This window comes from Meriones unguiculatus, chromosome 19, assembly GCF_030254825.1.
Source record: "Meriones unguiculatus strain TT.TT164.6M chromosome 19, Bangor_MerUng_6.1, whole genome shotgun sequence".
Taxonomy (NCBI): Eukaryota; Metazoa; Chordata; class Mammalia; order Rodentia; family Muridae; genus Meriones; species Meriones unguiculatus.
Window position 1 is genome coordinate 62,019,828 of NC_083366.1, and position 25,325 is coordinate 62,045,152.

General features: G+C 46.3%; 2 protein-coding genes across 7 annotated transcripts in view; one reads left to right on the top strand and one right to left on the bottom strand.

Annotated features, from left to right (window-relative positions):
- Positions 1-598: 598 nt before the first annotated feature.
- Positions 599-16,614, bottom strand: Tpmt (thiopurine S-methyltransferase). Of its 2 annotated transcripts, XM_021639031.2 has the most exons (9): positions 16,458-16,614; positions 13,658-13,838; positions 12,382-12,474; positions 8,147-8,279; positions 7,376-7,428; positions 5,946-6,020; positions 4,705-4,790; positions 2,635-2,679; positions 599-1,409 (listed from the first exon to the last, which is right to left on the bottom strand). In XM_021639031.2, the coding sequence occupies exons 2-9, from the start codon at positions 13,792-13,794 to the stop codon at positions 1,297-1,299; spliced, it is 735 nt and encodes a 244-aa protein (XP_021494706.1). In that variant the 5' UTR covers positions 13,795-13,838; positions 16,458-16,614; the 3' UTR covers positions 599-1,296. The 2 variants fall into 2 exon arrangements, with proteins under 2 accessions (XP_021494706.1, XP_021494707.1); XM_021639032.2 differs by lacking the exon at positions 12,382-12,474.
- Positions 16,615-16,888: 274 nt separating this feature from the next.
- Kdm1b (lysine demethylase 1B) overlaps positions 16,889-25,325 on the top strand; it is a 41,209-nt gene continuing 32,772 nt past the window's right edge. Inside the window, exons 1-7 of one of the 5 annotated variants that reach the window (XM_021639022.2) lie at positions 16,913-17,041; positions 17,966-18,231; positions 19,163-19,247; positions 21,126-21,225; positions 22,172-22,299; positions 23,604-23,693; positions 24,764-24,875. In XM_021639022.2, coding sequence (XP_021494697.1) covers positions 21,139-21,225; positions 22,172-22,299; positions 23,604-23,693; positions 24,764-24,875 — 417 coding nt within the window. In that variant the 5' untranslated portion in view covers positions 16,913-17,041; positions 17,966-18,231; positions 19,163-19,247; positions 21,126-21,138. Of the gene's footprint in view, positions 17,042-17,082; positions 17,311-17,965; positions 18,232-19,162; positions 19,248-21,125; positions 21,226-22,171; positions 22,300-23,603; positions 23,694-24,763; positions 24,876-25,325 lie in introns of those variants that run through there. The other 4 variants (XM_060373129.1, XM_021639019.2, XM_021639023.2 and 1 more) reach the window with 4 other exon arrangements.

Genomic DNA, 25,325 nt, shown 5'->3' on the forward strand with positions numbered 1-25,325 from the left:
ATGGCAGCCTAAATACTGCCAGAGAGGACGGGAGAGCAACACTGAACGTTAAAGAAACTTACACAAAGTTAAGGTTTAAATACACACACACACACACACACACACACACACACTTTATGTGTTGAGTTTGCCTGCGTGTATACATTGCATGCTGAGTGTCCACCAAGGCTAGAAAAGAGTGTTGCATCCCTGGAGGAAGTTATACATCACCGTTTCTGGGAACCAAACCCGTGTCTTCTAGAAGAGCAGCAAGCGCTCTTAACCACGTTTTTCTAGCCCCAAGTTTAATGTTTAAAAGATCATCTCCAGGGAGAATATACACAGCTTTCATCATTTTTTTTTGTTTTGTTTATCAAGTTCTCTGTGTTAGGCTGTCCTAGGACTTACTATGTAAACCAGTACTGTATTAACATGAGTTAAAAACATAAATCCCTCAGATGTGAGGAGGTGTGAAGATACAGACTGATGTCTGATTTAACAAAATGTGATTGTTGATAAAAACCTGACAAAAATCTGAAGCTAAGCTTTCAAACAGCTTTAAACCACACATTTAGGTAAGACTAGATTTAAAGAAAAAATTACCAAACTCGGAAAAAAATATTTTTAAAATGTTTTATTCATACAGTTTTGGGGGAAAAACTTTTCCATACAGGTTGGTTTAATTTTTTTAATGTTTTTTAAAATTCTGTTACATATAAAATTATACAAGAGGATAAGCATATGAAGATGGGGTCCCAGGGACTAAGGAAATTAGGATTTATAGCAAAGTATAATTTTTAATAACAAGTTTAGACTACCCCAAATCCTATTAAGATATTACATTTCCTCCGTCATTCTAATTTTCACACAGAATTTTTTTTGTTGTTTAAAGTTATAAGCATTTTTGTTGTTGTTTTTTTTTTAGTTAGAAAAGAAATACATGCTGACTATAAAAAAGGACACATAGGTCCTTGCTACCAGTCACACACACTTTAAAAGATTGACTTGTAAGAGTTTAGTTTGTGATTTCACTTTTAAAAAGTCATGAGCAAAGATCATAATAATCATGTTGCATGAGAAAAACAATTAGGTGATTGTATTTTCAAGCCTTAACATAATTTTTAATTGTTAAAAAAAAAACATACAGGGACTGACTAGGATTTTTTTTTGGGGGGGGAGGGGACTGGTTTTGTTATTGTTTTTATTTTTTTTGTCAAAACAGGGTTTCTCTGTGTAGCCCTGGCTGTCCTAGAACTCGCTCTGTAGATCAGGCTGGCCTGCTAGGATTAAAGTTGTGCACCACCGCTGGGCTGTCTTTTACTTCTCTGTAAGGAGATACAATTTTTCAAAAATGTAGTCAATTCCCCAGGCTTTATGTCGTTCTTCGAAGGCATCGGCCTCCTCCAGACAACAGATGCTGCATTTTGTACCTGAAGGAAGAAGGTAACAAGTTAAAATGTTGTGGAGGACTCTGGCGTGCCCTGGCGTGCCTCTAAAACTCTCTTTAGGATTTTGTGGCTAAAAGTCTTGATCACTTTTGTGTCTGTGAACGCAAGGTGTGAGTGTGGCAGCCAAGAGCTGACCCTTGGTGTCTTCTGTCTTATTCTCTTTTTCTTCTCAGACAGGCCCTCCCACAGATTCCAGAGACTGGCCAGCAAGCCCTGGACTCTGCCTGTGCCCCTTCCACCAGATGCTTGGAGCACAGTCGTGATTGACCATGTCCGGCTTTGATGTGGGCGCTAGAGGTCCAGACTCAGGTCTGCACGCTCGCATGGCTGGCACTTGGCAGCCTACACTACCTCCCCAGGAACTGTGGGTCTCCTGTAAGCTAAGCCAGCCTTCGGTTCACCATGTGCGAAGTATGACCTTGACCTTGTGATCCCCCAGCCCTAGCCTCCTGGATGCTTGTACTGCAGATGGTGTCTCCATCATGAAGCAAGCAGACAAGAAGGTATGTTATGGAGACTGGTCCCTTTTCTCAGGAAAAAAAAAATCTTCCATAAAATGCTCTCTCTCCTGACATTCTCTATACTTTAATCGCATACACTGATAGTTCACTAGCAACTCAGCAGCAAACTGTTGACTTTCTTTGTTTAGTTCTATTAAAGTCTAATTTTTAGACAGGATTTTCTCCTTGGTCCCGACTCAAGCTAGCCTGGGACTTTCCTCCCTCCGGACACACTGCTTGAGTGCTGGGATGACAGCTGTGCCCCCATGCTTGATTTGCTGGCTTTATTTAAAAAGAATGTAATGGGGGCGGGGAGATGGCCCTGCAGCTAACGTGCTTACTGCTCTGGCAGGAGCCCCAGCTTTGCTCACAACTGCTCGTAGCTCCAGCTCCTGGGGGCCCTTAGGCCTCTGGCCTCTATAGACGTGCACATACTCATACAGACACAGACACTCATAAACATGGTTGAAACAATAAAAATTAGTCTTTAAAAATAAACATCAAGAGTATAACCTCTAACCTATAATTTAAGGGTGGCTGCTGCCTGCCTGACAACCTGCGCTGATCCCCAGAATGGAAGGAAAGAACTGACTTTCTGCTGGTTGCCTGTTACCTCCATGGTGCGCTCTCTCTCACATACACACAGGCATGTACACACACACACACACACACACACACACAGGTAATAGAAAGGAATGTTAACTTACCAAATAACCTTTTAAATTCAGCATCTGAGACATAAAATGGTGGGCCTAGGAAAAAAGAAATGAGATGAATAATTCACTTTTTTCAGCTCTAATTCCAAAGACAAATTCTTGAGATTCACCTCTCAGATTAATTTCAGTGATGCTATGGATACTTATTCTATAAAGCACTCAGAAATCCAGATAGGTAAGGATATAGCATGCCTTTTCAGTTGTTTTTGTTTTATTGTGGTGTGTGTGTATACACTTTAAAGACAGGGTCTTCCTGCAGCTCAGGCTGGCCATGGACTCATTATGTAGCCAAGGATGACCTTGAACTTCTGTCTCTCCATGCCTGTACCTGCTGAGTGCTGGGATTATATCTGGTTGGAGTGCTAGGGAAGCACTCTACCAACTGAGCCACGCTCCTGGTCCCCTGACCTGGCTCCTGTACATCTCATGTCAGAGGTCAGAGTGGAGCCCACTGGCATGTTCCTTTGGGGTGTCCCTCCTCCGAGGTGCCGATTCTGCCCTTCTGTGTGCCCCTCACTACATTCTTCCTAGCTGGCTGTGGGTCGGGGACTTGCAGCATTTTCCCCGTGGTCCTTTAGAGCAGTGCCTTCCCCGCCACAGACACAGCCAGCCGTGTGCTCCCCACGGTGCCTTCCCTGGACCTCCTGCTTGTGAGGAGGGCTTAACTGAGATGAGCAGAGCTCACTCCTGCCTCCACCACCCTCTTTTCCGACTGCCTCAGACATAAGGAGAGACGCTGAAGTCTCCTGCTTTAATGAGCATTTTAGATCCAAGGTTTTCAAACAAACAACAACAAAAGACTACCACAAATAAATAGTATTAAAATGGGGCACTTAAAAAAACTCAATTAAAAATCAAACAAGGCCAGACATACTAGCTTATACCTATAATCCAAACACTTAGGGAGTCATTAAGAGTTCAAGAGCAGCCTGGGCTACTGAAACCACCCCATATTAAAAAACAAACAACCAAGGAAGCGGGTGTGGGGTTGGGGATTATGTAATCAAACGATGCCTAGAAAATAGCCAGCCAACCAAAGAACAGCCTTCTCCCCAAGCAAGAAATCAAATAGGGTTCTTACAAATTAAAAGTGTAGCTTGGCATGGTAGTTAATGCCTGTAAGCACTCAGGAAGGCAGAGGCAGGTGGATCTCTGTGTGTTCAAGGCCAGCCTGGTCTACAAAGCAAGTCCCGACAGCCAACGCTACACAGAGAACCCCTGTCTCAGAAAATAAAACAAAACAAAATTTAAAAGTCTAAACATTTGATTCTAACTCGTTCATGGAACTATGAGCCTGTGCAAGGCGGACATGAGACACTAAGCTTCAGCGTCCAAGGCTGGGTGGCGGCTCAGTGGGAAAGCGTGCCTAGTGAGGGCCTCTAAGGCCCCAGGGTCTATCTCCGGTCTTGCAAAAGCTTCTTCCCAACGCAAAGCAAAAATGAGTCAGATGGAAAAATCCTTTCTAGGAATTCAAAACAAAGAGTCAGGCTAGGGGAGAATCTCAGTGATAGTGGACCTGCCTGGCGGGTACAAAACCGTGGGTTTGATTCCCGCCAATGCTAAACACTACACAAAATCAAAGGGATGGTCGTAGCATATGATAGATAATGTAAGGTTAGCCAGGGCTGGTGGCCCATGTCCACAGTCCAGGCACTTGGGAGACTGAAGCACAAAGCTCTTGAATTTGAAGCTAGCCTAGGCTACATAGTCAGTTCCAGACCGGGATAAGCTTTAAAGTGAGACCTTGTCTCAAAACCAGAACCCTACCACCCCACACCTCCTTGGGCCTCTTGCTTGTCTGAACTCCTGTGGGGATGTTTTTGAGTGTGTCTCACTATTCCCTCCATGCAGCTCTACCTCTGGGCCATCACAGCCACACAATGCCCATGGCAACCACATTTGTTTCTCCTAATCTGGGAAAGGAACAGAAGAAAGCAGGGACAGTGTGGAAGAGCACAAAGGTTTACTGTTCTCATTAGCCCAGAATTACCTTCATGCACACAAGCAGTGTGCTTCCTGCGAGATAAGAAATTAGGCAAACAAAAACAAAATGAGCATTACCTGCGTATTTGGTTGGATCATAAGAAAGGACAGCCACGAGGTAGTGAAACCCCTTTCTCAGTGTGGACAGGATGAAATCTGCATAGCTAAGAAGAGCACAAAGAAGGGATGTTTCATTTCTCTATATGGAAAGAGGCTGGAGGGGACACGAGGCAATGAAGGAAGCCAGCACTTACTGTCAACTCTTTATGAAATTCTCCAATAATGGTATAAATCTATGTGCTGGTTTGAATGAGGATGGCCCCCAGAGGCTCATCCACTTGCATCCTGGTCCCCGGATGGTGGAATTCTTTGGGGAGAATTAGGAGGTGTGGCCTTGTTGAAGGAGGTGTGTCACTGGGGTGGGCAGGCCCAGCGAGGCCCAGTCTTACTCTCTCTCTGGCCCTGCAGGCAGCAGCTACTGCCCCACTGCTACACCTATCTACCTGCTTTCTCCGCCCTGACGGCCACAGACTCTGAAACTGTGAGCAAGCTCCCAGTTAAATGCTTTCTTTTAAAAGCTGCCTTGGTCATGGTGTCTCTCAGCGATAAAACAGTAACTAAGATGACCTGGGTTTTGTTGCCCCTTGCCCAGGTTGGCCTCAAATTCACTGTGTAGCCAAGGCAGACCTTGACTTTCTGGTCCTCCTGCCTCTACTTCCTAAGTGCCAGAATTATAGACATGCAGCACCGCACCAAATTTATGGCGTGCAGAGGCTGGAATGAAGGGCTCTGTGAATGCCAGGCAGGGTTTTGTTTTGTTCTAATTGAGATTTGATTTATTCTTATGTGATGTGTGTGGGTGCTTTACCTGGCTCACACGTTTCTTTTCTTTGAATAGCCAAAGTAACGCTTAGAGGTCATTTAATGTGGAGCTCCACATGAACTTGGCACATTAGAATTGCAACTGTCAGGCACTAGCTGCCTAACTTGGGACATAGCTCTTTGACCTTAGCTTTCTCCTGTGCAGATTAGAATCAAGACAGTGTCTACGTCACGGGGCCATAAGGCTGGCTAAATGCACTAACACACACTACATATTTCAAACAAGTCCTGGCATAGAACACGAGTCCAACACGTGTTGGTGGTGGTTATGGTACTTGCAGAAAGTCTCAGGTTTCAGAATGGTAAAGTGAGGCCTAGAGAACCACAGTACTTTGGTCAAGGTGGTAGAGCTTGCAAAGTAACTGAGCTTCACATTAGCTCTCCTCAGACTCAGCTAAACACAAAGGAAACCAGAGCCACTGGAAAAGCCAGCTTACCGGTCACGGTCACCCGGATTGATGGCCACCAGTGCCCCTCTGTCCCAAATCCTGTCAAACTTGCCGATATTTGCCCTGCTCAGAAGAGAGAGGAAAGGTTGTTACATTTTGTCTGAAAAAGGTCAAATCTCAAACAATGTGTCTGGTGTTCCCCAGGGGACATGTTGGGACCTCACCATCAATCACCAAGGGTGAAGGACCTCATGTCACCTCTTCTCTATAGACTCTTGAGGGGTGAGTGACCCTCTTGTGGGGACTGTGCCTTTCCTAACTTCCACAGCATCCGGCATTGGAAAAAGAAGGGAGGGACAGAGGGCGGTGGGCGACAACCCTGTTCCCAGCCACCGGCTCAGGCACCAGTTCTGTCAGGTACCTATTGCCTCCTGCAGCTCGTGATTTACTTTGGGTGCAGGCTCGGGTGCCAGGTGGAAGGCAGCCTCCCTCTCCTACCTAAACTTTACCTGTCCCGCGTCACAGTGATGATTCTGAAAGTCTGGGAGTTTGGGAAGTTTATTCCCAGGAAGCAGAAAGACAAGGCTTTTGGTGTGCAGGACAGTAACTCTTGACACTGTACTGTCGAGGCTCACCTTCATTATGAGCGCAAGTGTGTGTGGAGGTCAGAGGACAACTTTCAGGAGTTAGTCTTTCCCTTCCACCGTGGGTTTTGGGGACTGAACTTGGGTCATCAGGCTTGCATGACAGCATCTTTACCCCCTAAGCCATCTTGGTGGACCAAGGACCATATTTTTTTTTTGTTTTTTGTTTTTTGAGACAGCATCTCACCATATAGCCCTGGCTGGCCTGGAACTTTCTATCTAGACCAGGCTGGCCTCCAACTTACAAAGATCTGCCTGATTCACGTGCTGCATTAACCACGTGTGCCACCATGCCTTCTTAAAGAAACAAACGGATGGTTAGTGGGTAAAGGGCTTCCTGAGAAAGTGCAAGGTCGTGAGTTCAGAGAGCCGGAACCCACGGAAATTTCACACCACTAGGGGGACAGGAGAGCCCCAGTTTGAAGGCCAGCTAGTCTGGGGTACAAAGTGGCCACGAAACTGTCTCAAACAGGGTGGCAGGCAACAAGCAGCATCGAAGGCTGTCCTCTAGCACGCACGTACTCAAACACACACTCAGTCATATGCACTCACACACACTCACATACACAGCGGCGAAGGTAGAGGACTCAGTCACTCCACCCAGACACTACCACACACACATGCACTCACACATTTACACGTAACCCACACATATCCACTCATGTTTTACACATACACACTTACTCACGTATACACTCACTCTTACAGAGCGCACTCACATTTACACACACATACTTATTCACTCACACACTCGTGCTCACACCTGCACACAGTCACACGCACTCATTCACAATCACGCATTCACAGTGATGCAGACGGAGCACTCGAGCCTACCTGGGAAGGTCAAAAATGTTGCAGCAGTACAGCGAGATGTTTCCTGAGGAGCTCTGTAATGAAACAGTGCAAAACATTTTTTTTTATACTTAACTAGGACATATTTGAGTGATCAAGGAAAGGAGACAGGGCTCAGGCAAAGCCAAGGTAGAGGGAACACATATTAAACACAGTAGCTCTAAAGCCTGGATGGGGACCAGCTAGGTGGTCAGAGGGTGAGGTGCCTGCAGCCAAGCCTGACACCCTGGGTTTAACCCTGGGCCCTGCATGGTGGGAAGAGAGACTGACTCCCACAGGCTTTCCTCTGGCCTCCACATGTGCACCCCGGCATATGAACATATACATACATACATACATATATGTTCTGCCATTTATATATCTATTTCTAATATCAGCTTATCAAGCTATTTTTTATCATCTATATATCAATCTATCACCTACATGCTTAACTCCAATATTTATCTTAAATATCTATCTCCCTAACCTATCGTCTGCCTGCCTGCCTGCCTATCACCTTTCCTTTTGAGACAAAAAAAAATCTCATGATGTAGCACAGGCTAGCCTCGAATTAATGATCCTCCTGTCTCCGCCTTCCAAGCGCTGAGCTGCCACCCGCTGACCTGGCTCACCATAGTGCGTCATGTGTGGGTAACCTGTGTTAAAGAGCAGTCATGTGACATTTGTTTAATGTCTTCATTTACTCACGGTAAAAAAAAAAAAAATCATTTTTTGGTGGGGCACAGAAATAATCAGTTACCAATCAACACAAACCTTAAATACTTTGGCACCAGCAATTTCTGTGAGTGGTTCTTCCGTGTACGAAAGATTCTGTTCTGAGAAAAATTCCCGGATCCCAATTTCACTGATTTCTACACCAACTACGGTGTGGCCTCGGTCTGCAAACCTGCAGAAAACCACATTCACACTTCAGCTTTTCTTCATATAGACCACAAAATAAAAAGCACAATAAACTGACACGTTTCCCCTGGCTGGGAGTACAGCTCAGAGTCCCCACCATGCCCAAGGTCCTGTGTTGAAAATGCATGATAAGAAGACAGAGAAAACAGCAAAAGAAAAGAAATCTGTATGTTTCCCTTAATTTTAAGGGAGTCATAATTTCACAGGCATTCATATAAATGTGTTTGACTAGAGGAAATCCTTTTCAGTCTTTTCATATCAGCCCTGGCTGTTGATTCATTTTCAGGGGAGATGCCGATCTCTGTCCTGTATGAAACAGAGCCACTGGCCACGGTGGCTCCTACGTGGCTCTATGGGGTGTGGCCAGTCCCATAGAGGTCATTTAAAATTTTTCTTTGGCTTGTATTTAAATGGCCAGCTCATGCCACCAGTTCCAGTACTGAGGAGGCTGAAGATCTTGAACCTGAGGCTGCATTGGATTCTGTTTTAAAATTGAAAAAAAATATAATCAAATGAATGTTTACAAATTGCCACGTGTGGTTATTAGTTGCTGTTCTGGAGTGAAAGCTTGACGTATTTTGTGCATTTTGGTAACAGTCCTATAATTTCCATTTATTAACAATAAACATGATGGGCAAATGAATCTTCCTGCCATATGCAAACAGCTGACACTTTCCTAACGAGCTCCAGAGTTACAGATTTCACATTTTGAGGATGTCATGGTTGAAAGAAAACAGTATCAGGTGCACAGATACTGAGACACAGAAGTGAGTTTATATCAAATGACACAGGAAGTGGTCAGCTCTGCTGCAATGCAGAAGAGGCCAAGCTCAACGCCACTTCACCGTGCAGAAGCATGCATAGAAATCACGAGGCAGATGGGAAAGTGACGGCGAGGGAACACTATGAGCTAGGCATGGGGGCACGGGCTTCTAATCCCAGCACTTGGGGAGCGGAGGCAGGAGGAAGGTCAGCCACGGCTACATCGTAAGTTCGAGACCAGCGTGGGCTACATGACACCCTGTCTCAAAGACCCACAAAGGGGGCTGGGGAAGTAGCACAGTGGTTACGAGCACCTGCTGCCCTTGCAGTCCCGGCACCTATGTCGGGTGTCTCATGATAGCCTCTAACTCCAGCTCAGGGGATCTGAGGCCCTCTTCTGACCTCCAAGGGCAGCCACACTCACGTGCGCACACAAGCCAGCATATACTTAAAATAAATCTAAAAAAAAAAAAAAAGTCTAGGAATGAGGCAAGGGCTAATGGGTAAGGGGCTTGCTGTGCAAGCATGAGGACCTGAGTTCAGATCTGCAGCAGAGGAAGCAGGCATGGCAGCCATGCCGGCAATCCCGGTGCTGACAGGAAGAAGAGAGAGGACCCCGGGAGCCTGTCGGGAGACGCCAGGTTCAGTGGGCGACCCTGTCTTATAAACACAATGGAGCACTGCCCAGTGACGGAGTCTCAGAGTCAGCTGCAGAAGGTAGGTGTTGGAAACTTCTGTTTGTATTGCTATCAAGTGCTGGGATGAGGAAACTGAATAGCAAGTTTATAACACCATGCGTGGAGGGGAAAGGCTGGGCCCGGGGGGTAAACTGAGGAAACAAGGCGCTGTTTGAAGAGCACACGTGTGCACTTAGTCTATTTGCATGCAGCTTCAGAGTCTGGCTGTCACCTGACGTCTTCTTCAGATGAAATCACAGGGTGATCAAAGGTGAACATCACACGATGTTCTAACCACTCTCTCATGTATTAACTGGGAATGGAAGGCACATTCTGAAACAGGAGCGAGACGGACTGTGCCTACTACCTACACGAGAGTGAGGCTCGCCAGGTGGGCGTAGCACTATTTATAGCTCTAAAAATAAACATACTGATAACTTGCCTTTCATCCTGCCCAGGGGATATGTACTCTGGCATATAGAGACTATTTCTTTTACTCTCCATACATGTTTTTGGGGTTACAAAATATAAGCAAAGAAGTTATCTAAATTGGCTGTGTGTGTCTGTATTTCCCAGTCAACACACGCAGGCTAGCCTGGAATACAAGCACGGCAAAAGTCGAACCCTAAACTAACTTTCGTGTTTCCTTTTAATGCTTTTTGGCCTCTGCTCTTGGTTAGTTTATCTGCTCATATCCAATACCTGCACATACATAGGTCAGTTAAATGAGTAAAAATTACTCCTAATATGCTAACTTACGTGCAATTACAGTAGTTTGAATCTGTATTTTTATTTCGATTTTTTATTATTATTTTGCAGTTTGGGGGAACAAAGCCTGAGCTTGTAGGTGTCAGGCAAGCACCCTCCCACTGAATTATACTCCCAAATCCTTGATTTCTGATACAAATGGATTGAGGTCCCAACATATTCCACAGCCACACCCAGCTAGCTAGCTATACGGTCTCATTAATGTTGCCTAAAAGCTGATACAGCACAGCTACCACTTCTCACAGGCAGTTTGCAAAGTCACTCTCTTCTGGTCTGGTGAGAGCCCATTTAAAAAGATGTCTAATAAGAAATGCAATTTTTAATTTCCTAGCCACACTTGAATTTCGGGCTACAAGAGCCATTTAAAAGTTTTATTTGCTTATTTTAATTTCTATTTAAGTGTATATGTAAGTGTCTGTGTATATGCCGTGCGTGTGTCTTCACAGAGGGCAGATGGGTTCTGGGAATTGAACCTGGGTCCTCTGAAAGAGCAGCAAGTGCCTTTAGCCCAGCTGTTTAGACCCATAGCAGCCATTTAATATATGTTTTTAGCTACAAGTTGAGACAGTGTGGGCTGTAAAAATTTTACTCTCTCTACTGGAGAATAAAATCCAAATGCTCGTGTGCTTTGTGGGTAGATCACTGTATTTACACGGGGGTGGGGCAGAGCATTTTAAAGTAAGTCTATTTTGCATTACATAACTTTTCCCTCCAATCTTTTATTCTTTCCTCTTAGTGAAAGAAGTTCTTAACATTTAAGTTTTCAAGCAAATATGCACCTTGGAGGATGTGTCTGCTGCTCTGCATTACCATGACAGCAGTGCATTCTGTAAAAATAATTCCTAGGGTGTGACTCAGGGTAAGCTCACAGCGGAAGTGGCTTGTTAATCAGACTGAGTTCTTTCTGTAGAGAACTGCTCCTCAGAATGACTCTCCTTACCCTGGTTTTATAACAGTGCTTCAAAACAACAAACGCTCCTGTTTGCTCGTGGAAGGAAGGGAGGGTTGCGCGAACTCTGGACTATAAACACTGCCCCGCTCAAAGCTTGTGCTGCAGTTTGTTTTTTCTGTTGCCTTCCATTTCAAACATCCGTAGTTTCTGAAACTGCTAAGCCACTTAGGAACATTAAATCACATGTGAAAATCCAGGAGATAGGAAAAAGGAGGCAGTGCTCCCCAGTGTTCCAAACTAATTCACCCCTTAATTGCCAAGATCACAGGTGTGTACACCACCCTCATTTTAATGCTGGGGATGGACCCCAGGGCCATCTGCACGCTAGGCAAGTGCTCTACCAGCTGTGCTAAATCCTCAGCTGACCCCCTCCTAAATGTTTTGTTTGTTTGTTTGTTTGTTTTTGGCCATTGAAAAAAAAAATACAAAAAGACAAGGTCATGCCTGATTCAGTTTGCACTATTCTTGTTTAGAAATAGTATCTCAGCCAGGCATGGTGGTGCACGCCTGTAGTCCCTGCACTCAGGGGGGCAGAGGCAGGTGGATCTCTGAGTTTGAGGCTAGCCTGGTCTACAAATTGAGTTCAGGACAGCCAAGGCTACACAGAGAAACCCTGTCTCTAATTTTGTAACAATCACAGAGTCTATTATACTATTACACAGATACTATTATATTTGAGAACGGGATTTTGTTGTTCTTTGTATGTTTTGTTGACTGGCTTTTTTTGAGACAAGTTCTCATGTAGTTCAGCAGTCCAGCATGCAGCCAAGTCTTGAATTCCTTATCCTCTTGCTGCCACCTCCCAAGCACCACAATTATGGTATGTCCTGCCGCACTTGACTGAATTGTTTTTTAAGCTAACGCACCCTGTTAAATATTCACCCGAAGTATTACTCTGCAAAAACTAGCCAGGGCTTACTTGTGCGTACCATTTCATCTCAACCGCTTTTCCGCAGAGGGGGAAAAACACTCTCAGCCCGTTCTGGCCTCTAAGAAATGTATCCAAATGCTTCTTTAACAGCCTGGGGAAAAACCAAAGTCAAAACAGTGCTTGCTTTAACTAGCCCGAATGCTCAGGAGAGGGGAGAGTCGAATTTATGACACTACAGTGTTTCCCATGCACTACTGCAATCCTCCCAACAATGTAACAGGGAGGTAGTGTTAATTATTGCAACCTGAGTTTACCCTTCCAGAAACGGCATATCTAAGGAACTCACTTCATCACACAGCTACTTGGTAGCAAATGTGACTGACAAGCTGGGTTTTCATGACTGGGAAATAAAAGCGGTTTAGGTTTCCTTGAGTGATGTATTTGGAAGCGTCTGTAGTAACCACCACATTCATACTATTGTTTTTGCTATGAGCCTGCAATTAAGGAGGTGGTCTCTGGGTCTATATGTTTTCAATATTTCACAGAATAGCCACTCAATAAGCTTACCTCTTTTTTTCTTAATTTTAATTATGTAAATTAATTTATGTTGTGTGTGTGTCTGTGTGTACACACGTGGGTCATGGCACATGGCTGGAGGTCAGAGGACAACTTCCAAAGGTCAGTTCTCACTTGCCATCATGTGGGGTTTATGGACAGAACTCCGGCTGTTGGCATTGGTGGCAAGTGCCTTCACCCTTACCCTCACTTTTAAACAAGTGGAGACCCAAGCTTAAATGTTGTTTCAGCATTTGCCGTGAATGTGCAAGCACCCACGACCAATGTGAAGAAAGTGCAGGTGATTTTTAAGCAGAAGATGACATCATCTGTGAGTCACGTCATTATACACTGAGGAAAAAGACACTGCTCATTGAAGTATGATGTGCTATGGGTGCTTTCTGGTTTCCAAAAGGCTGCAGAATGAGAGAAGTTCACAATGCATTTCTGAAAGTAAATCCAATAGTGTATTTGTGTATTACTTTTATTTCAAAGTCAGTTTCTCTCTCTCTCTCTGTTCCTTTCTTTCTTTCAAAGTCAAAGTCTCTTGGAGCCCAGCATTGGCCTCAATCTCACTAATGTAGCCTCAACCTCTGATCCTCCTGCTCCCACCTCTCCAGGGCTGATATTATGGGCACCGTGCCCAGTTTTGTTCAGTGCTGCTAATCCAACCAAGAGCTTCCTCCATGCTACGAGCGCTCGCTACCAATCAAAGTACACTTCCACCAGAATCAGTTTCTGATAAAGCATTTCTCTGTCAGAGACTAAACGTGTCTTACTTATGCCCATGTTCCTGATGAAATGCGATTTGACGGGTCACCCACTTGTCTTGCCATTCTTCTAGGCTTAGTACGCGGTTCTTCTGTACCTCTGTATCAGGGTGCTCTGTCATGTCAAGGGGCATGGTATCATTCATGGTTTGCAGACAATTTTTGTCTCAGAGGCATGTGGCTCCAGCACCTAAGTGGAAAAATATCCGCGATGATGGCATTCAGGGACACTATGATCCTATTAATGAACTAGTCAAAGCCCTTCTACCCTGGAAACAGCTTTTAGAAAACTGTGGCAACATCAAGGACAGGAATGGTGTCATGTCCCCAACACTTGGGAGACAAAGGCAAATGGATGTTTGCAAATTCTAGGCTGGCTTGATGTACAATGTGGGTTCCAGGCTGGGCAAGGCTACACAGCAGGACCCTGTTTCAAAAACAAACAAGACGGGCATGGTGGCATATGCCTTTAATCCCGGTAGTGGGGAGGCAAAGGCAAGAGGCTCTCTCTTGAGTTCAAAGCCAGCCTGGTCTACATAATGAGTTCCAGGCCAGTCAGGGCTCCAGAGAGACTTTGTATCCAAAAGACATAAGGAAACAAAATAACAACAAAAACAACAACAAAAAACAACCAACCAACTACCACCACCAAACCCAATTTTCAATATCCAATAGGCCACACTTAAAATAACATTTCAGTAAGTCTAGTACTAAGAACGCCTCACTGCTGTATGTCAGGAAAGATGTCGTCAGAGAATAACCTGCACCCCACCCTAAAAGTCTGCAGATGTGACAAGGAGTAGAAATCCTGCTGTGAGACATTAACAAAAATAACCTGTCATTTAGCCTTTTCTGAACCAGAAATTTAACAAACCAATCCCCTAGTTTCAGTCCTACTCCTGTTTCTGGGAGTAGTGCTGTTAAGACAGGAGGGTTCTGGGATTCTGTACTGTCAACAATCATCCTTTGGTTGACTCAGGAGCTAGATCTAAATTCAGCTTGTTGAAGCCATGCACTCCTTTAACCAGCAGTCCTCTGCTTTCTGTGTTTTCACCTTTACTAATGGTTGATTTGACAGGGCTTTCAGGAGGGAGAAAAAAATAGACATGTGGGTTCAATACATTATTGCTACATCGTAAGGTTGCATTTTCAAATAATTTTCTCATAGCTTTTGGAAGGGTACTAAAGATTAAACCTATGGGTTCAAACATTCTAGCCAAGCACCATGCCACTGAGCTGTACTTTGGCTTCTCTTTGCATGAGAACACTCACAAGAAGCCAAGCACCATGCCACTGAGCTAGACTTTGGCTTCTCTTTGCATGAGAACACTCACAAGAAGCCAAGCACCATGCCACTGAGCTAGACTTTGGCTTCTCTTTGCATGAGAACACTCACAAGAAGCGAACTGAGGGGCAGGAGCTTTATGCATGTGCAATTGCACATGGATGTAGATACCTACCCTTCCAATATTAAGAGCAACAGAATTGAGCAATTCTGGGGGCTGGAGAGATGGTTCAGTGGTTACGAGCACTTGTTGTCCTTGCAAAGAACCCAGTGCAATTCCCAGAAACCACAGTTGCATGACCGTCTGTAACCCCAGTTGCAATGGGTCCAATATAGTCAAGACATTTGTTCACATAAAGTAAAATAAGTAAATAAATCTAAAAAAAAAAAATCCCCACAATTCTGACCTGCCGTTTAAATCACTAGTGGTAATATGACTTGAATGTAATGATTTTATTTGTGAAATGGCAAACATGTCGCAAGAGCAGCAATGTAAGGAAATGTCCTTTTCTTGCATGACCTAGGTTCTGTGCTTAGGATGACGGAAGGACACCCCCCACCCCATCAAACTCTGGAAACAAAAATGCACTTCGCAGCAAGTATTTACTAACAAATGGCTTTTTCCAGGTCCTGATGTCAGGGGCCAAAGCCCAGAATTCTGAGAAGTCAGTAGGAAGTATGTGATTATTGTGGATACAGAAAAGCACAAGAATTGCTGTTTTCCCATCCCTGTTTTCAATCAGAAACCGTGATACCAAAAGTTGCCCTCGGAAAGAAGTGCTCTTTAGACTAGAAGAAAGGATAATCTTTACCCTGCCCAGCTCTCTCTCACCCAAGATGGGCCTGAAAGTGTCATAAATACAATCACTTAGCTGTTGTAACAGCGCCTCAATGTGCTGCTCACTGTTCCTTTCTGGAGAAATAAAATTCTAAACACACCCAAAGTGCAAAGAACAAGGATGAGAAAAGACAAACCCACAATAATTCCCACTCATAAATGCTTACTTCCAATATGCTCATTGGTCCAAGTCCTCCACACCTAAAAACACACTTGTTTCTGCTTTAGGACTTTTTTTTTTTTTAACAGTGTCTACCTGGATTTCTCTAGGCAGTCCATGCTAGCTTCTCCCTTGCTGTGATCCACCTGCCTCCGCTCCCTCCGTTACCGGCGTGCTCGACAACGCCTGGCTTCCGCTTTAGTTTTATTTTTTAATTTCGTTAAACTGAAAAGTGACTTCAGTGAAGTTCACCGATCTCCAGTATGGCTCAGGGAAGCACTTTACACGTGGCCGTGTGTTACCTGAAATACACCGCTAAGCACGGGGGATACTTAATAACAATGGACTCAAAGCATTCTCAGTCTGATCTCTTTATTCCCAGTTTTTGCTGCGGTTCCCGGAACCCCTTTTCGGACGTGGGTGGCTGGGTCCCCCGTGCTTTTCGGACGCCCTATTCTGAAAAACTCTGTAACAGACTCACACAGTCTCAGCAAACCCCTGTGTTTGTCACAGGCTGGGAACTTACCTCAGCTTCGCCCAACTGCTTGCCTCAGACCCTAGCCGGTCCTGCAGTCGGAGACAGCTCGGACCGCTGCAGGGACGCGCAGACCCCGCCCCAGAGGCGAAGACCCGCCCAATGTGGGCACGTCCCGCCCCGGAAAGATTATCCAGGCTCCGTCAAGTAGACCCGGCTCCCCGGCGTGAGCACCCTGCCCAGGACGCGCAGACTCCGCCTGGCGTGCAGACCACGCCCAGGACGCGCAGGCCACGCCCAGGACGCCCAGGCCCGTCCTAAGACGCAGAGACTCCGCCCGGGCCACTCAGGCCCCGCCTTCAAGCCTGAGCCCCGCCCCGGCGTAAATACCCCGCCCTGAACGCATAGGCCCCGCCTTTTGCAGCTGCGGAGTTTGCGCAGTGGCGGACATAATCGGGGCGGGGCGAGCGCCGGGACCCTCCCGCTCTCTGGGCCTGCGGGCTCCTCCCACTCCGGGTCACGGCGTGATAGGGGCGGAAGCGGCGACGGCGGAGCTGCTGCAGCTGGCGGTGCTGCGCCTGCCTTCTTGTGCAGCCCGGGGCAGCGCTCCCCGGCTGGCCAGCGAGCGCTGAGAGGTAGGGACTCGCGCCTCGGCGTGCGTCCCCGGGGGTGGCGGCGGGTTTCGGGTGACAGCGCCGCACAAAGCGGCCGGCTGTATGGCTACCCCGGGCGGGAGGCGCGCGCGTTCCACGGGGCTCCCCGGCGTCCCGCGTCGGGAAGGGGTGGCGCGGGGGACCCTGTGCGAGCCGGGGCTTCCCGTGCTGGGCTGCGGGGCCGCGGGCTTTCGCACTCGCCGCGCTGTCTGAAGCCTGCAAGGAGCTGCTTGCGCCTCGGCCGGGCGGAGGTGAGTTGGGGCGGCGGCTGCACCTGGCACTCTGGCGGGGTCACCAGCCCCAAACCAGGAGGAAAGGATCCCAGTGTGGATTTCCACCCGGGGCTAGAGGATCCCCGCAGCCTGGAGGAGGGGCTTCACTCCGGGATCCCACCCCGGGCCGTAGGAACCCATCCGTATGGAGGCAGGACCCCCCCTTCTCTGCTCCCACCGGAGCTGTAGGAACCCCTTAGCGTAGAGGAGGGACCCACGCTGGACTCCACTTGGGGCTGTGAGACTCCCCTAGCCTAGACGAGGGCCTTCTTTGGGCTCCTCCTTGGGGCCGTGGGAACCCCTCCCCCCAGGCGCGAAGATACTCTTAAGGCTGCGCTCCCACTTGGGGACCCCGCAGCCGAAAGGAGGGACTCTTGCAGCATGCGGGAGGGGCCCTAGGCTGTTCTCCCACGCGTGTCCGTGGGAACCCCGCAACCAGGAGGAGGAACTCCAGACTGCCCTCCCCACTCAGGCGTTTGGGGAACCCCGCAGCCGGGGGGGGAGGGCCCCCAGGCTTTCCTTCCCACTCGGGGAACCCCGAGGGAGGAGAAACCCCACGCTAGGTTCCCGTTCGGGGCAGTGGGTCTCCCCGCGGCCGGGAGGAGAGACCCCAAGTCTGCGCTCCCCACGCCAGGCTTCCCACCCGGGACAGCGAGGCGCCGTCAGGTTCGCAGGTGGAGCGGATACCCAGCGCAGCTGCCAGGAGAGCCGGTGATGAGGGCTCTCGGGATGCCTCCCCTGGGATTGCACACCCGTCCGGGTCGGGATGACTGTTAGTCCGCGCAGCGGGCACGTGAGAGGGGAAGGCAGAAGCTGGCCCAGGTGCAGAAAGTTGGGTTGGATGATCTGGAACCCAGCCACCGAGGCCCAAGTCCCTGTGCACGCCACAGACCACACCAGGTGTGGGGAATCCCTCACTTAACACTGCACAACTCAAGACGTTGGTTAGTCTTCCCATTCCCAACTCACAGCAATCCTCCTGCCTCAGCCTCTCAGATGCGAACACCGAGTGAGCCGCCACACCTGCTTTGAATGTTTACAAAGTATATTGTGAAATCCTTTCCGAGGTTTTCTTCTGATGATGGTACTTGAGAGAATTCCCATCAATGATTGTTTTCCAGACAGGGACAGTCAAGAAAAGACACGGGGCAGTAGGGAATTCAAAATTGGATTATTGGGTTGGGTATTCAATAGTAAATTAAATAGTCTGGGTCCGTATTTCAGAAGCTCAGATTAGCATGGGAATATGACGAGCTCAGCTTGTATTTTAAGTGACCCAAGGGGATTTCAGTTTCTTTTGTTAATGAAAACGTTTCTAGTAGCTTGTTCTGTTCTTACAAATAACGCTGCCTCTGCTGTGACTTTTTTACTCTATTTTGAAGGCTTTTGAATTCATGTTTTTATGAATTTCATGTGTTGGTGTTTAAACTCTTGAATAGGCGACATTCAGAACACCTGTGAGTTATTTTAACATGATTCTAAATATTGACATTCGGTTATGTATTTATTTTTAACACTTTTTTTTAATCAAAAGAAAACCAAAGCTCTGTTTAAAATGAGGAAGAAGTGGGCTTATAAAATGTTGACCGGGAAGCAGATTGTTTCTGTTTCATTGGGTTTCTTGACTGAGGGAGAACCAGGCGGGAGGGAGCAGCATTCTTGAGACAAGAGGCAGGAGGACTGACAGCAGTTGTGGTAGCCAGGACTGCATGTAAAACCTGTGCCAACAAGAACACTAAGGAGGTGGGAAAGCGTTCGCTGTACCTGTTTGTTATGATCACACTTCAGTTCTAAGACTGTGTGTTGATTAACGGTGGTTTTCCAACTTCAGCTCCAGACCCGAGGACTAAGCAAGCACCAGTGAGTGGAAGGCGCTTTGGAGAGAGGACACACATCTTTCAGTTGTATAAGTGGAGGTGAGACCTGGTTCTACAGGGTCTCATTTCCTTAGACATTTCTAGATGCCTGTGTGTGCCTGTTTTCCACTGTGTGGATGTAAGCGTCTGGCACCTCTGGAAACAACACTTGATTTTGGCTACAGCTCTTACGAGGACTAACTAGGTTTCACAAACGCTTCATGAACGTAGCATATTTACATACTCTGTGGCTCACTTTGTGAATACATGTTTCCCGTGTATTTTTATGTGTATGTGAAAATTATGTTTATGTGAATGGTTGAGTTGGACACCCTTTGGAAAGCACAGAGGAGACATGGATGTAGTTCAGTGGCAGAGTGCTTGCCTAGGATGTTGTTTTCCCCGGTACACTGTAAAATGGGTTAAAGCGCAAATGGGATCTAGGAGCCTTTGTGTGACAATTGAGGGTGGGTGGGGTTTCCAAAGATGTTATTAGTGCTTTATTGGTATAGAGAACTCCACAGGACCAAGTTTATTTCTTATGTTGGGGAGTTAATCCAGGCTCTCATGCTTACAAGGCCTGCCTTTTAACATTGAACTAAACTCCTAGCACCCCACCCCCCATTGGAGACTCGGAGATGGTCAGCAGCTAAAAGGGTTTTGCTGCCAAGACTAATAACCCAGGTGTGATCCCTGGAAGCCACATGGGAGAAGGAGAGGACTGGTTCCCCCCAGAGAGTGACCTCTGACTTCTACATGTGAACTGTGGTAGCTGTCCCCACCCTCTGCCAAGCACATAAACATAAGGGGAAAAATGCCTCTTTACAAAGTATTCTGCATGTTGGGATATGCAGGGCTTATGTTTGTAGTTAGCTTTATGCTGGCATTAAGAAAGTAATGGAAAGTTAAACTGCTCACAGTTTTGATGTCATGATTTCTTAGCAAGACTTTCATGTGATGTTAATAATTCATGAGAACTGGTCTTGTGGACAAGGATATAACTTATAAATGGAAACTGAGTATTGCAAAGTTAACGTGCTGTGACTTTTAAGGTCTTCTGTGGTCCTTCTTTGCTTCCACATCACTTACCCATACAGATGCCCTGCTTATTTTTTCATTCCTTCGTTTGGTGTGTGAGAGGTAATGTGATTGAAAAGGTGAATAATTACAGATTCATATGTTGTTATTAACTCTAAGCATTTTTCTTCTTAAATATTTTCTAATAGCTCATAATCTTTCATGGTTTCGGTGTCTTATTTATAGATGTGATTTTTTTTTTGTTTGTGTGCTTGGTTTTGAGACAGTATCTCAAGTCCAGACTGGCCTTGAACTCACTGTGCAGCTGAAGCATGAATTTCCAGTCCTCATGCAGCCGTCTCCACCTCTGCTGGAATTGCAGGCATGAGTGACCACGCCCAGCTAGATGCTTGTTCTTCATGCTTGTCTAACTATGCTGTTAATAGACTAGTTCGAACATTCTTAAGATTTGTCTAGTAGAAGATATTAGTGCTTTTATCAAATCCAGATTCCTATAGTCTATATAGGAGTATTCCTGTACAGTATGTGGTATTTGTTAGCTTGTACTAGGAAGAAATGAGTAAGTTTTATACTAAGATATCAAGATTTGGGAAAAAGGAGACACAGTAGGTAGAGGGGCCATGACAAACTGACAGGGTCTCATAATGCCACACTGCCTGCCTGCACTTGTATAGCAATGAATGAACTTGGAACTTCTGGTCCTCCTTCTTCTACCTCCCAAGTTCATGGTTTACAGATACACCCCATCATGCTTGGGTTGTCATTTTGTGCAGGACAACACAGGCATCGTCAGGTTAAGCTGGAAGTGGGGGGTTCTATATTCAAGGAGCACTGCCCCCCCCACAGTGGTTTGAAATATCTAAAGATACTAATAATTGTTTAACAACCCCCTCCCTTCAGGTTTTCCAAAACAATGGCAGCACCTCGAGGGAGGTCAAAGAAGAGAGGCTCCTTCGACCTCTGTCCTGATAGCCTGCCTGTGAGGAGCTCCGGGCGGCAGGTACTCTGTTCCCTCGAGGGCAGGGTTGTGGTGGAGTGGAGAGTTAGAGCCACACAGCTGCAGCCCTAGCGTGGTGCAGTGTGTGGAGTTGCAGCAGGAGCGGGGAGGGGGAGGACACTGGATTACCAGGAGCGCTGGGGGTGGCTGCTCCCAGAATGGGATCCTGGGGCCAGGTCATGTCATGCCTGGCTTGGATGTCATTCAGGGGAATTTGGACTTGAGCTTGTTGTTGCTTGAGTGATGCTGGAAGGTTTGTTTGTAGTAGGGTATTAAATAAAAGTTGAGTGTTGTTAATTCTTTAGATTTAAAATTTTCCATACTGAAAGATGTAGTTGTTTTAAGAGAGGAAAAAAATTCTTAGTTTGTAAGTGACTTTTTGAAAGATTTCTTTTTATCTTATATGTATGAACATTTTGCCTATGTATATGTGTGTGTTTGTATGTGTACCACATATGTGTCTAGTGCCTGTGGAGGTCTCCTGGTTTTTGTGTAGACAGTTTTAAGCTGCCCAGTGAGTGCTGGGACCTCTATAAGAGCAGCAAGTGCTGTTATTAACTTCTGAGCCACCTCTCCAGCCCCAGGAATGACTTATTTTGACTGGCACATTTATTTAAAAGCTCATATGGAGGTTTGTTAGTTCTGGACCGACCTATCATTAAGATGGTGTTTCTAGATCCTCTATAGGACAGTGAATTGTTGCTACAAGCTCTTGTACTGGCCAACTCTGTCCTAGTGCCTGGGGGCTCTTGACCTTCACATGTAGAACACCTGGAGCTGTGGCTATGTAGCTCAGTTAGTAGAGTGTTTGCCTGCAAGCACACTTTGATCCTAAATGCTACAAACATTTAGAACTTCCCCCTCACATGTGACCTCAGTAGCAGACCTTCTGTTGCCATTTCCCCTCCCCTCCCCAGTGAAATCTTGACATCAGCTGATTCTTTCATAGGCAAAGAAGAAAGCAGTGGAGATCACAGATGAGGATGAAGATGGTTCCTCAGAGAAGAAGTACAGGAAATGTGAAAAGGCAGGCTGTACGGCAATGTATCCCGTGTGCTTTGCAAGTGCTTCTGAAAGGTCTGTTTAAGGGCTTACCTTGGCCTTATATGTCTGCCTGAGAGCATGTGCTTTATGTGCATCCTTAATGTTGTTCTAAAGACAAATACAGGACCTGTAACCTGCCAATTCTGACTGCTTAGACAGTCACCGCACACTGCAGCTTCCTTTACACTCTGGTTGTATCCAGTCTAGTAGGAGACATCACATCCAGCTCAGCTGTGCCACAGTGTCCTCAGATACACCCAGCCATTTCTGTACCAATCCTGGGTCTTGTGGTTCCGGGTATAGGAAATCGCGGACTCGAGCTTCTCATAGGAACCTATGTATGTTTACTCTTTGTCATTTGTTTGGCTCATGTAGCATGCCGCCTCGTCCATATACTTGTGCAGGTCTCCGAAACTATACAGTTGGAGAGGTAGCGCAGTTGGTATGGTGCTTGGAGCTGGGTTCCACCCCAGTACTCTGTAGACTGGACATGCTGGCACACACCTAGTAATTCCAACACTTAGGAAATGGAAGCAGGAGCACTGGTAGGTAGTTCAAGGTCTTCCTCAGTACATAGACCCTGCCTCAAGACAAAAACTAAACCTAAAAACCTACAGCGCCAACTCTAGTCTCCCCATTTGTGATTGCTGTGGCACACTTAGGACTTCTAACTCCATAGGAAAGTCTTCAGTAAAGGCTGTGGTTGGTTCAGTAAGATTGGAACAAACAAAACCCATCTGGGTCTGAACGTGAGGTGTCCACAGCAGCGTGACTTCTGGTGCTGTCATCAGCTGCTTGGTCAGTGCTATTGCCAGACTACGTGTCTGCTGTTGAGGCTGCAGCTGATCAGATGTTATCACAGAGTCTTCTCTCTCTCTAGCAAGGAAGGTGCCATTGCTTTATGACACCAGCCATGCTCCTGAGTCTTCTAGTGAGGTTTTGTCTGGCTGGCCTAAGCCCTTCCTGTGTTGTTACTGTTCCTGAGGTAGTAAGCACATCTTAACCTGAAGTCCAAAATGCTTAAACTCTAATACAAACTTTTGATTACTGGGAACTTTTTTTTTTGGGGGGGGGGGTCCCATCGTTTACCCCGAAGTTTCATTGTGCATGGTGCAAGCATTGTGAAACTCACAGAACATGTGAAATGCAAAATATTTTTGATCCTAGGCATTTCAGATACAGGACTCAACCTGTATGACCTTTCAACTCCTCCTAGCTTCCCGTCAGCCCTTGGCTATTAGAAGTGGAGATGGGCTCAAGTGACGAGCTAGGGAAATTAAAAACAAGTGAGAGGAGGATTCTTGATTTCCAAAGCTGCATGTTTCTGCTTTTTTCAGATGTGCCAAGAATGGCTACACCTCCCGCTGGTATCACCTTTCCTGTGGGGAACATTTCTGTAATGAATGCTTTGACCACTACTACAGAAGGTTTGTTTCTGAGAACTCTGGTGGAGGAGATGGGACAAAGCCTGAGGAGGGGTCACAGTGCTTGGCCCCTCCGGGCCTCCTGAGCTACTGGGCCGGCTAATGCTTGTGGCGACTGGAAGTGTGGCTGGGAATTGAGTGCTGTAAGCACTGTACACAGTGCCTGAACCTGGGTGTTCACAGACAGGATTGCATGGGCAAGATGCGCACAACCAGTGAGGCCACAGCATTTATAGGAAACAGATGCGACTGGAGATACTCCTATTGAGTGAATTAAGATTTCTGAAAGATAATTATGAAGTATATGCATTTTCTTAATTGTGATTTCTAGATTTTCTACAGATAACAATCACATAGGTATGTATGACATAAATGTAGAAGCAAAACTGTCTAGAGGGGCTGACAAAGGGGGAGTGCTAAGAAATGGAGAATATAATCAACATAGTGTGTACACATACGAAACTTAACAGTAAAAAAAAATGTGAAAGTCAGTATGTGTGTGGGCTCGTGTTGGCCATGACACGTGTCAGATGTATGTAAGCTCTGGAGAGCTTGGCTGCTCTGCTGTTTGGTCACAGTGCATACAGGATAGGGTGCAGACATTTGGGAGGAGCTGGCAGAGCCCTGGGCAGCCATCCTTTATCTATTTTTGTAGCTTACGCAGGCCTTGAGCTTGTGCCTCTACCCCGAGTAGCTGGGATTACAGGCTTATGCCACCAGGCCTTGCTCTGGCTTCTCCTAGTGGGTTTCTCTATTGTTCAGTCTTTTTGGTTCCAATTTTAATTGGATGTTTTTTATGTTATTTTATCCCCTGATAAAAATTGAAGGGTTGCTGTGGGATTTACTGTGCACGGTAGAAAGTTTTCACCGTCTAGGACTCTGCCCTTGTTTGTTGTAGGTCTGACATTGTCCACAGCATGTTTCTCCTGCTAGCCCATTTTGGTGTGCCATCACAGCACCCCTTCATGTGCCCAGGATAGTAAAGTCTTTTCCGTAAACTTGATCAACCCAGGTTGTAGTGTGAAAATCTGATTGACCTGTAGATTGACTTTTTTTTTTTAAAATGTTTTTAGCCATAAAGATGGATATGACAAATACAGTGCATGGAAAAGAGTGTGGACCAGCAATGGCAAGACTGAGCCAAGTCCCAAGGCGTTCATGGCAGACCAGCAACTGCCCTACTGGGTAAGGAGGGCACTGCTAATTAGAGCACTAAAAGCTTGAGCAATGGTAACAATAACTGCTTTGCAGGAAATCTTTTCTTGGGTTATTTCTAGGCTTTTTAAATTTTGCAGAAACCTTTGCTACTTTAGTATAGCCTAAGGAAGAAAGTAACGTCACATACTGCCATATGGCCTCGTGTTTATCCACCCATCTTTTGATGGACATTTGGGGCTCAGCTTTTCAGCTAATATGAACAGGGTTTCAAATAAGTAAATACCTTTTTGTAGTTCCTCAAGTATGTATATCTAGAAATAGGCCCTATGGCATTTCTATGGTTGGTTAGTTTTTGGTGGTCCTGGTGCTTGAGCCCAAGGCCTTGAGCTCGCTAGGCCGTGTGCTCTACTACTAATGTGCATTCGTAGCCCTCCTCCTCCTCCTCCTCCTCTTCATTTTGAGTTGGGTTTGCTAAGT

What these genes read in the sequence shown, in the direction of transcription:
- Tpmt (XM_021639031.2), bottom strand. Translation starts at nt 13,794, where the DNA reads ATGAATGATACCATGCCCCTTGACATGACAGAGCACCCTGATACAGAG. An exon ending in TGATCCAACCAAATACGCAG is followed by an intron (nt 2,680 to 4,704) that starts GTAATGCTCATT and finishes CTTTTTTCCTAG; the next exon opens with GCCCACCATTTTATGTCTCA. An exon ending in TGAATTTAAAAGGTTATTTG is followed by an intron (nt 1,410 to 2,634) that starts GTAAGTTAACAT and finishes TTCTTCCTTCAG; the next exon opens with GTACAAAATGCAGCATCTGT.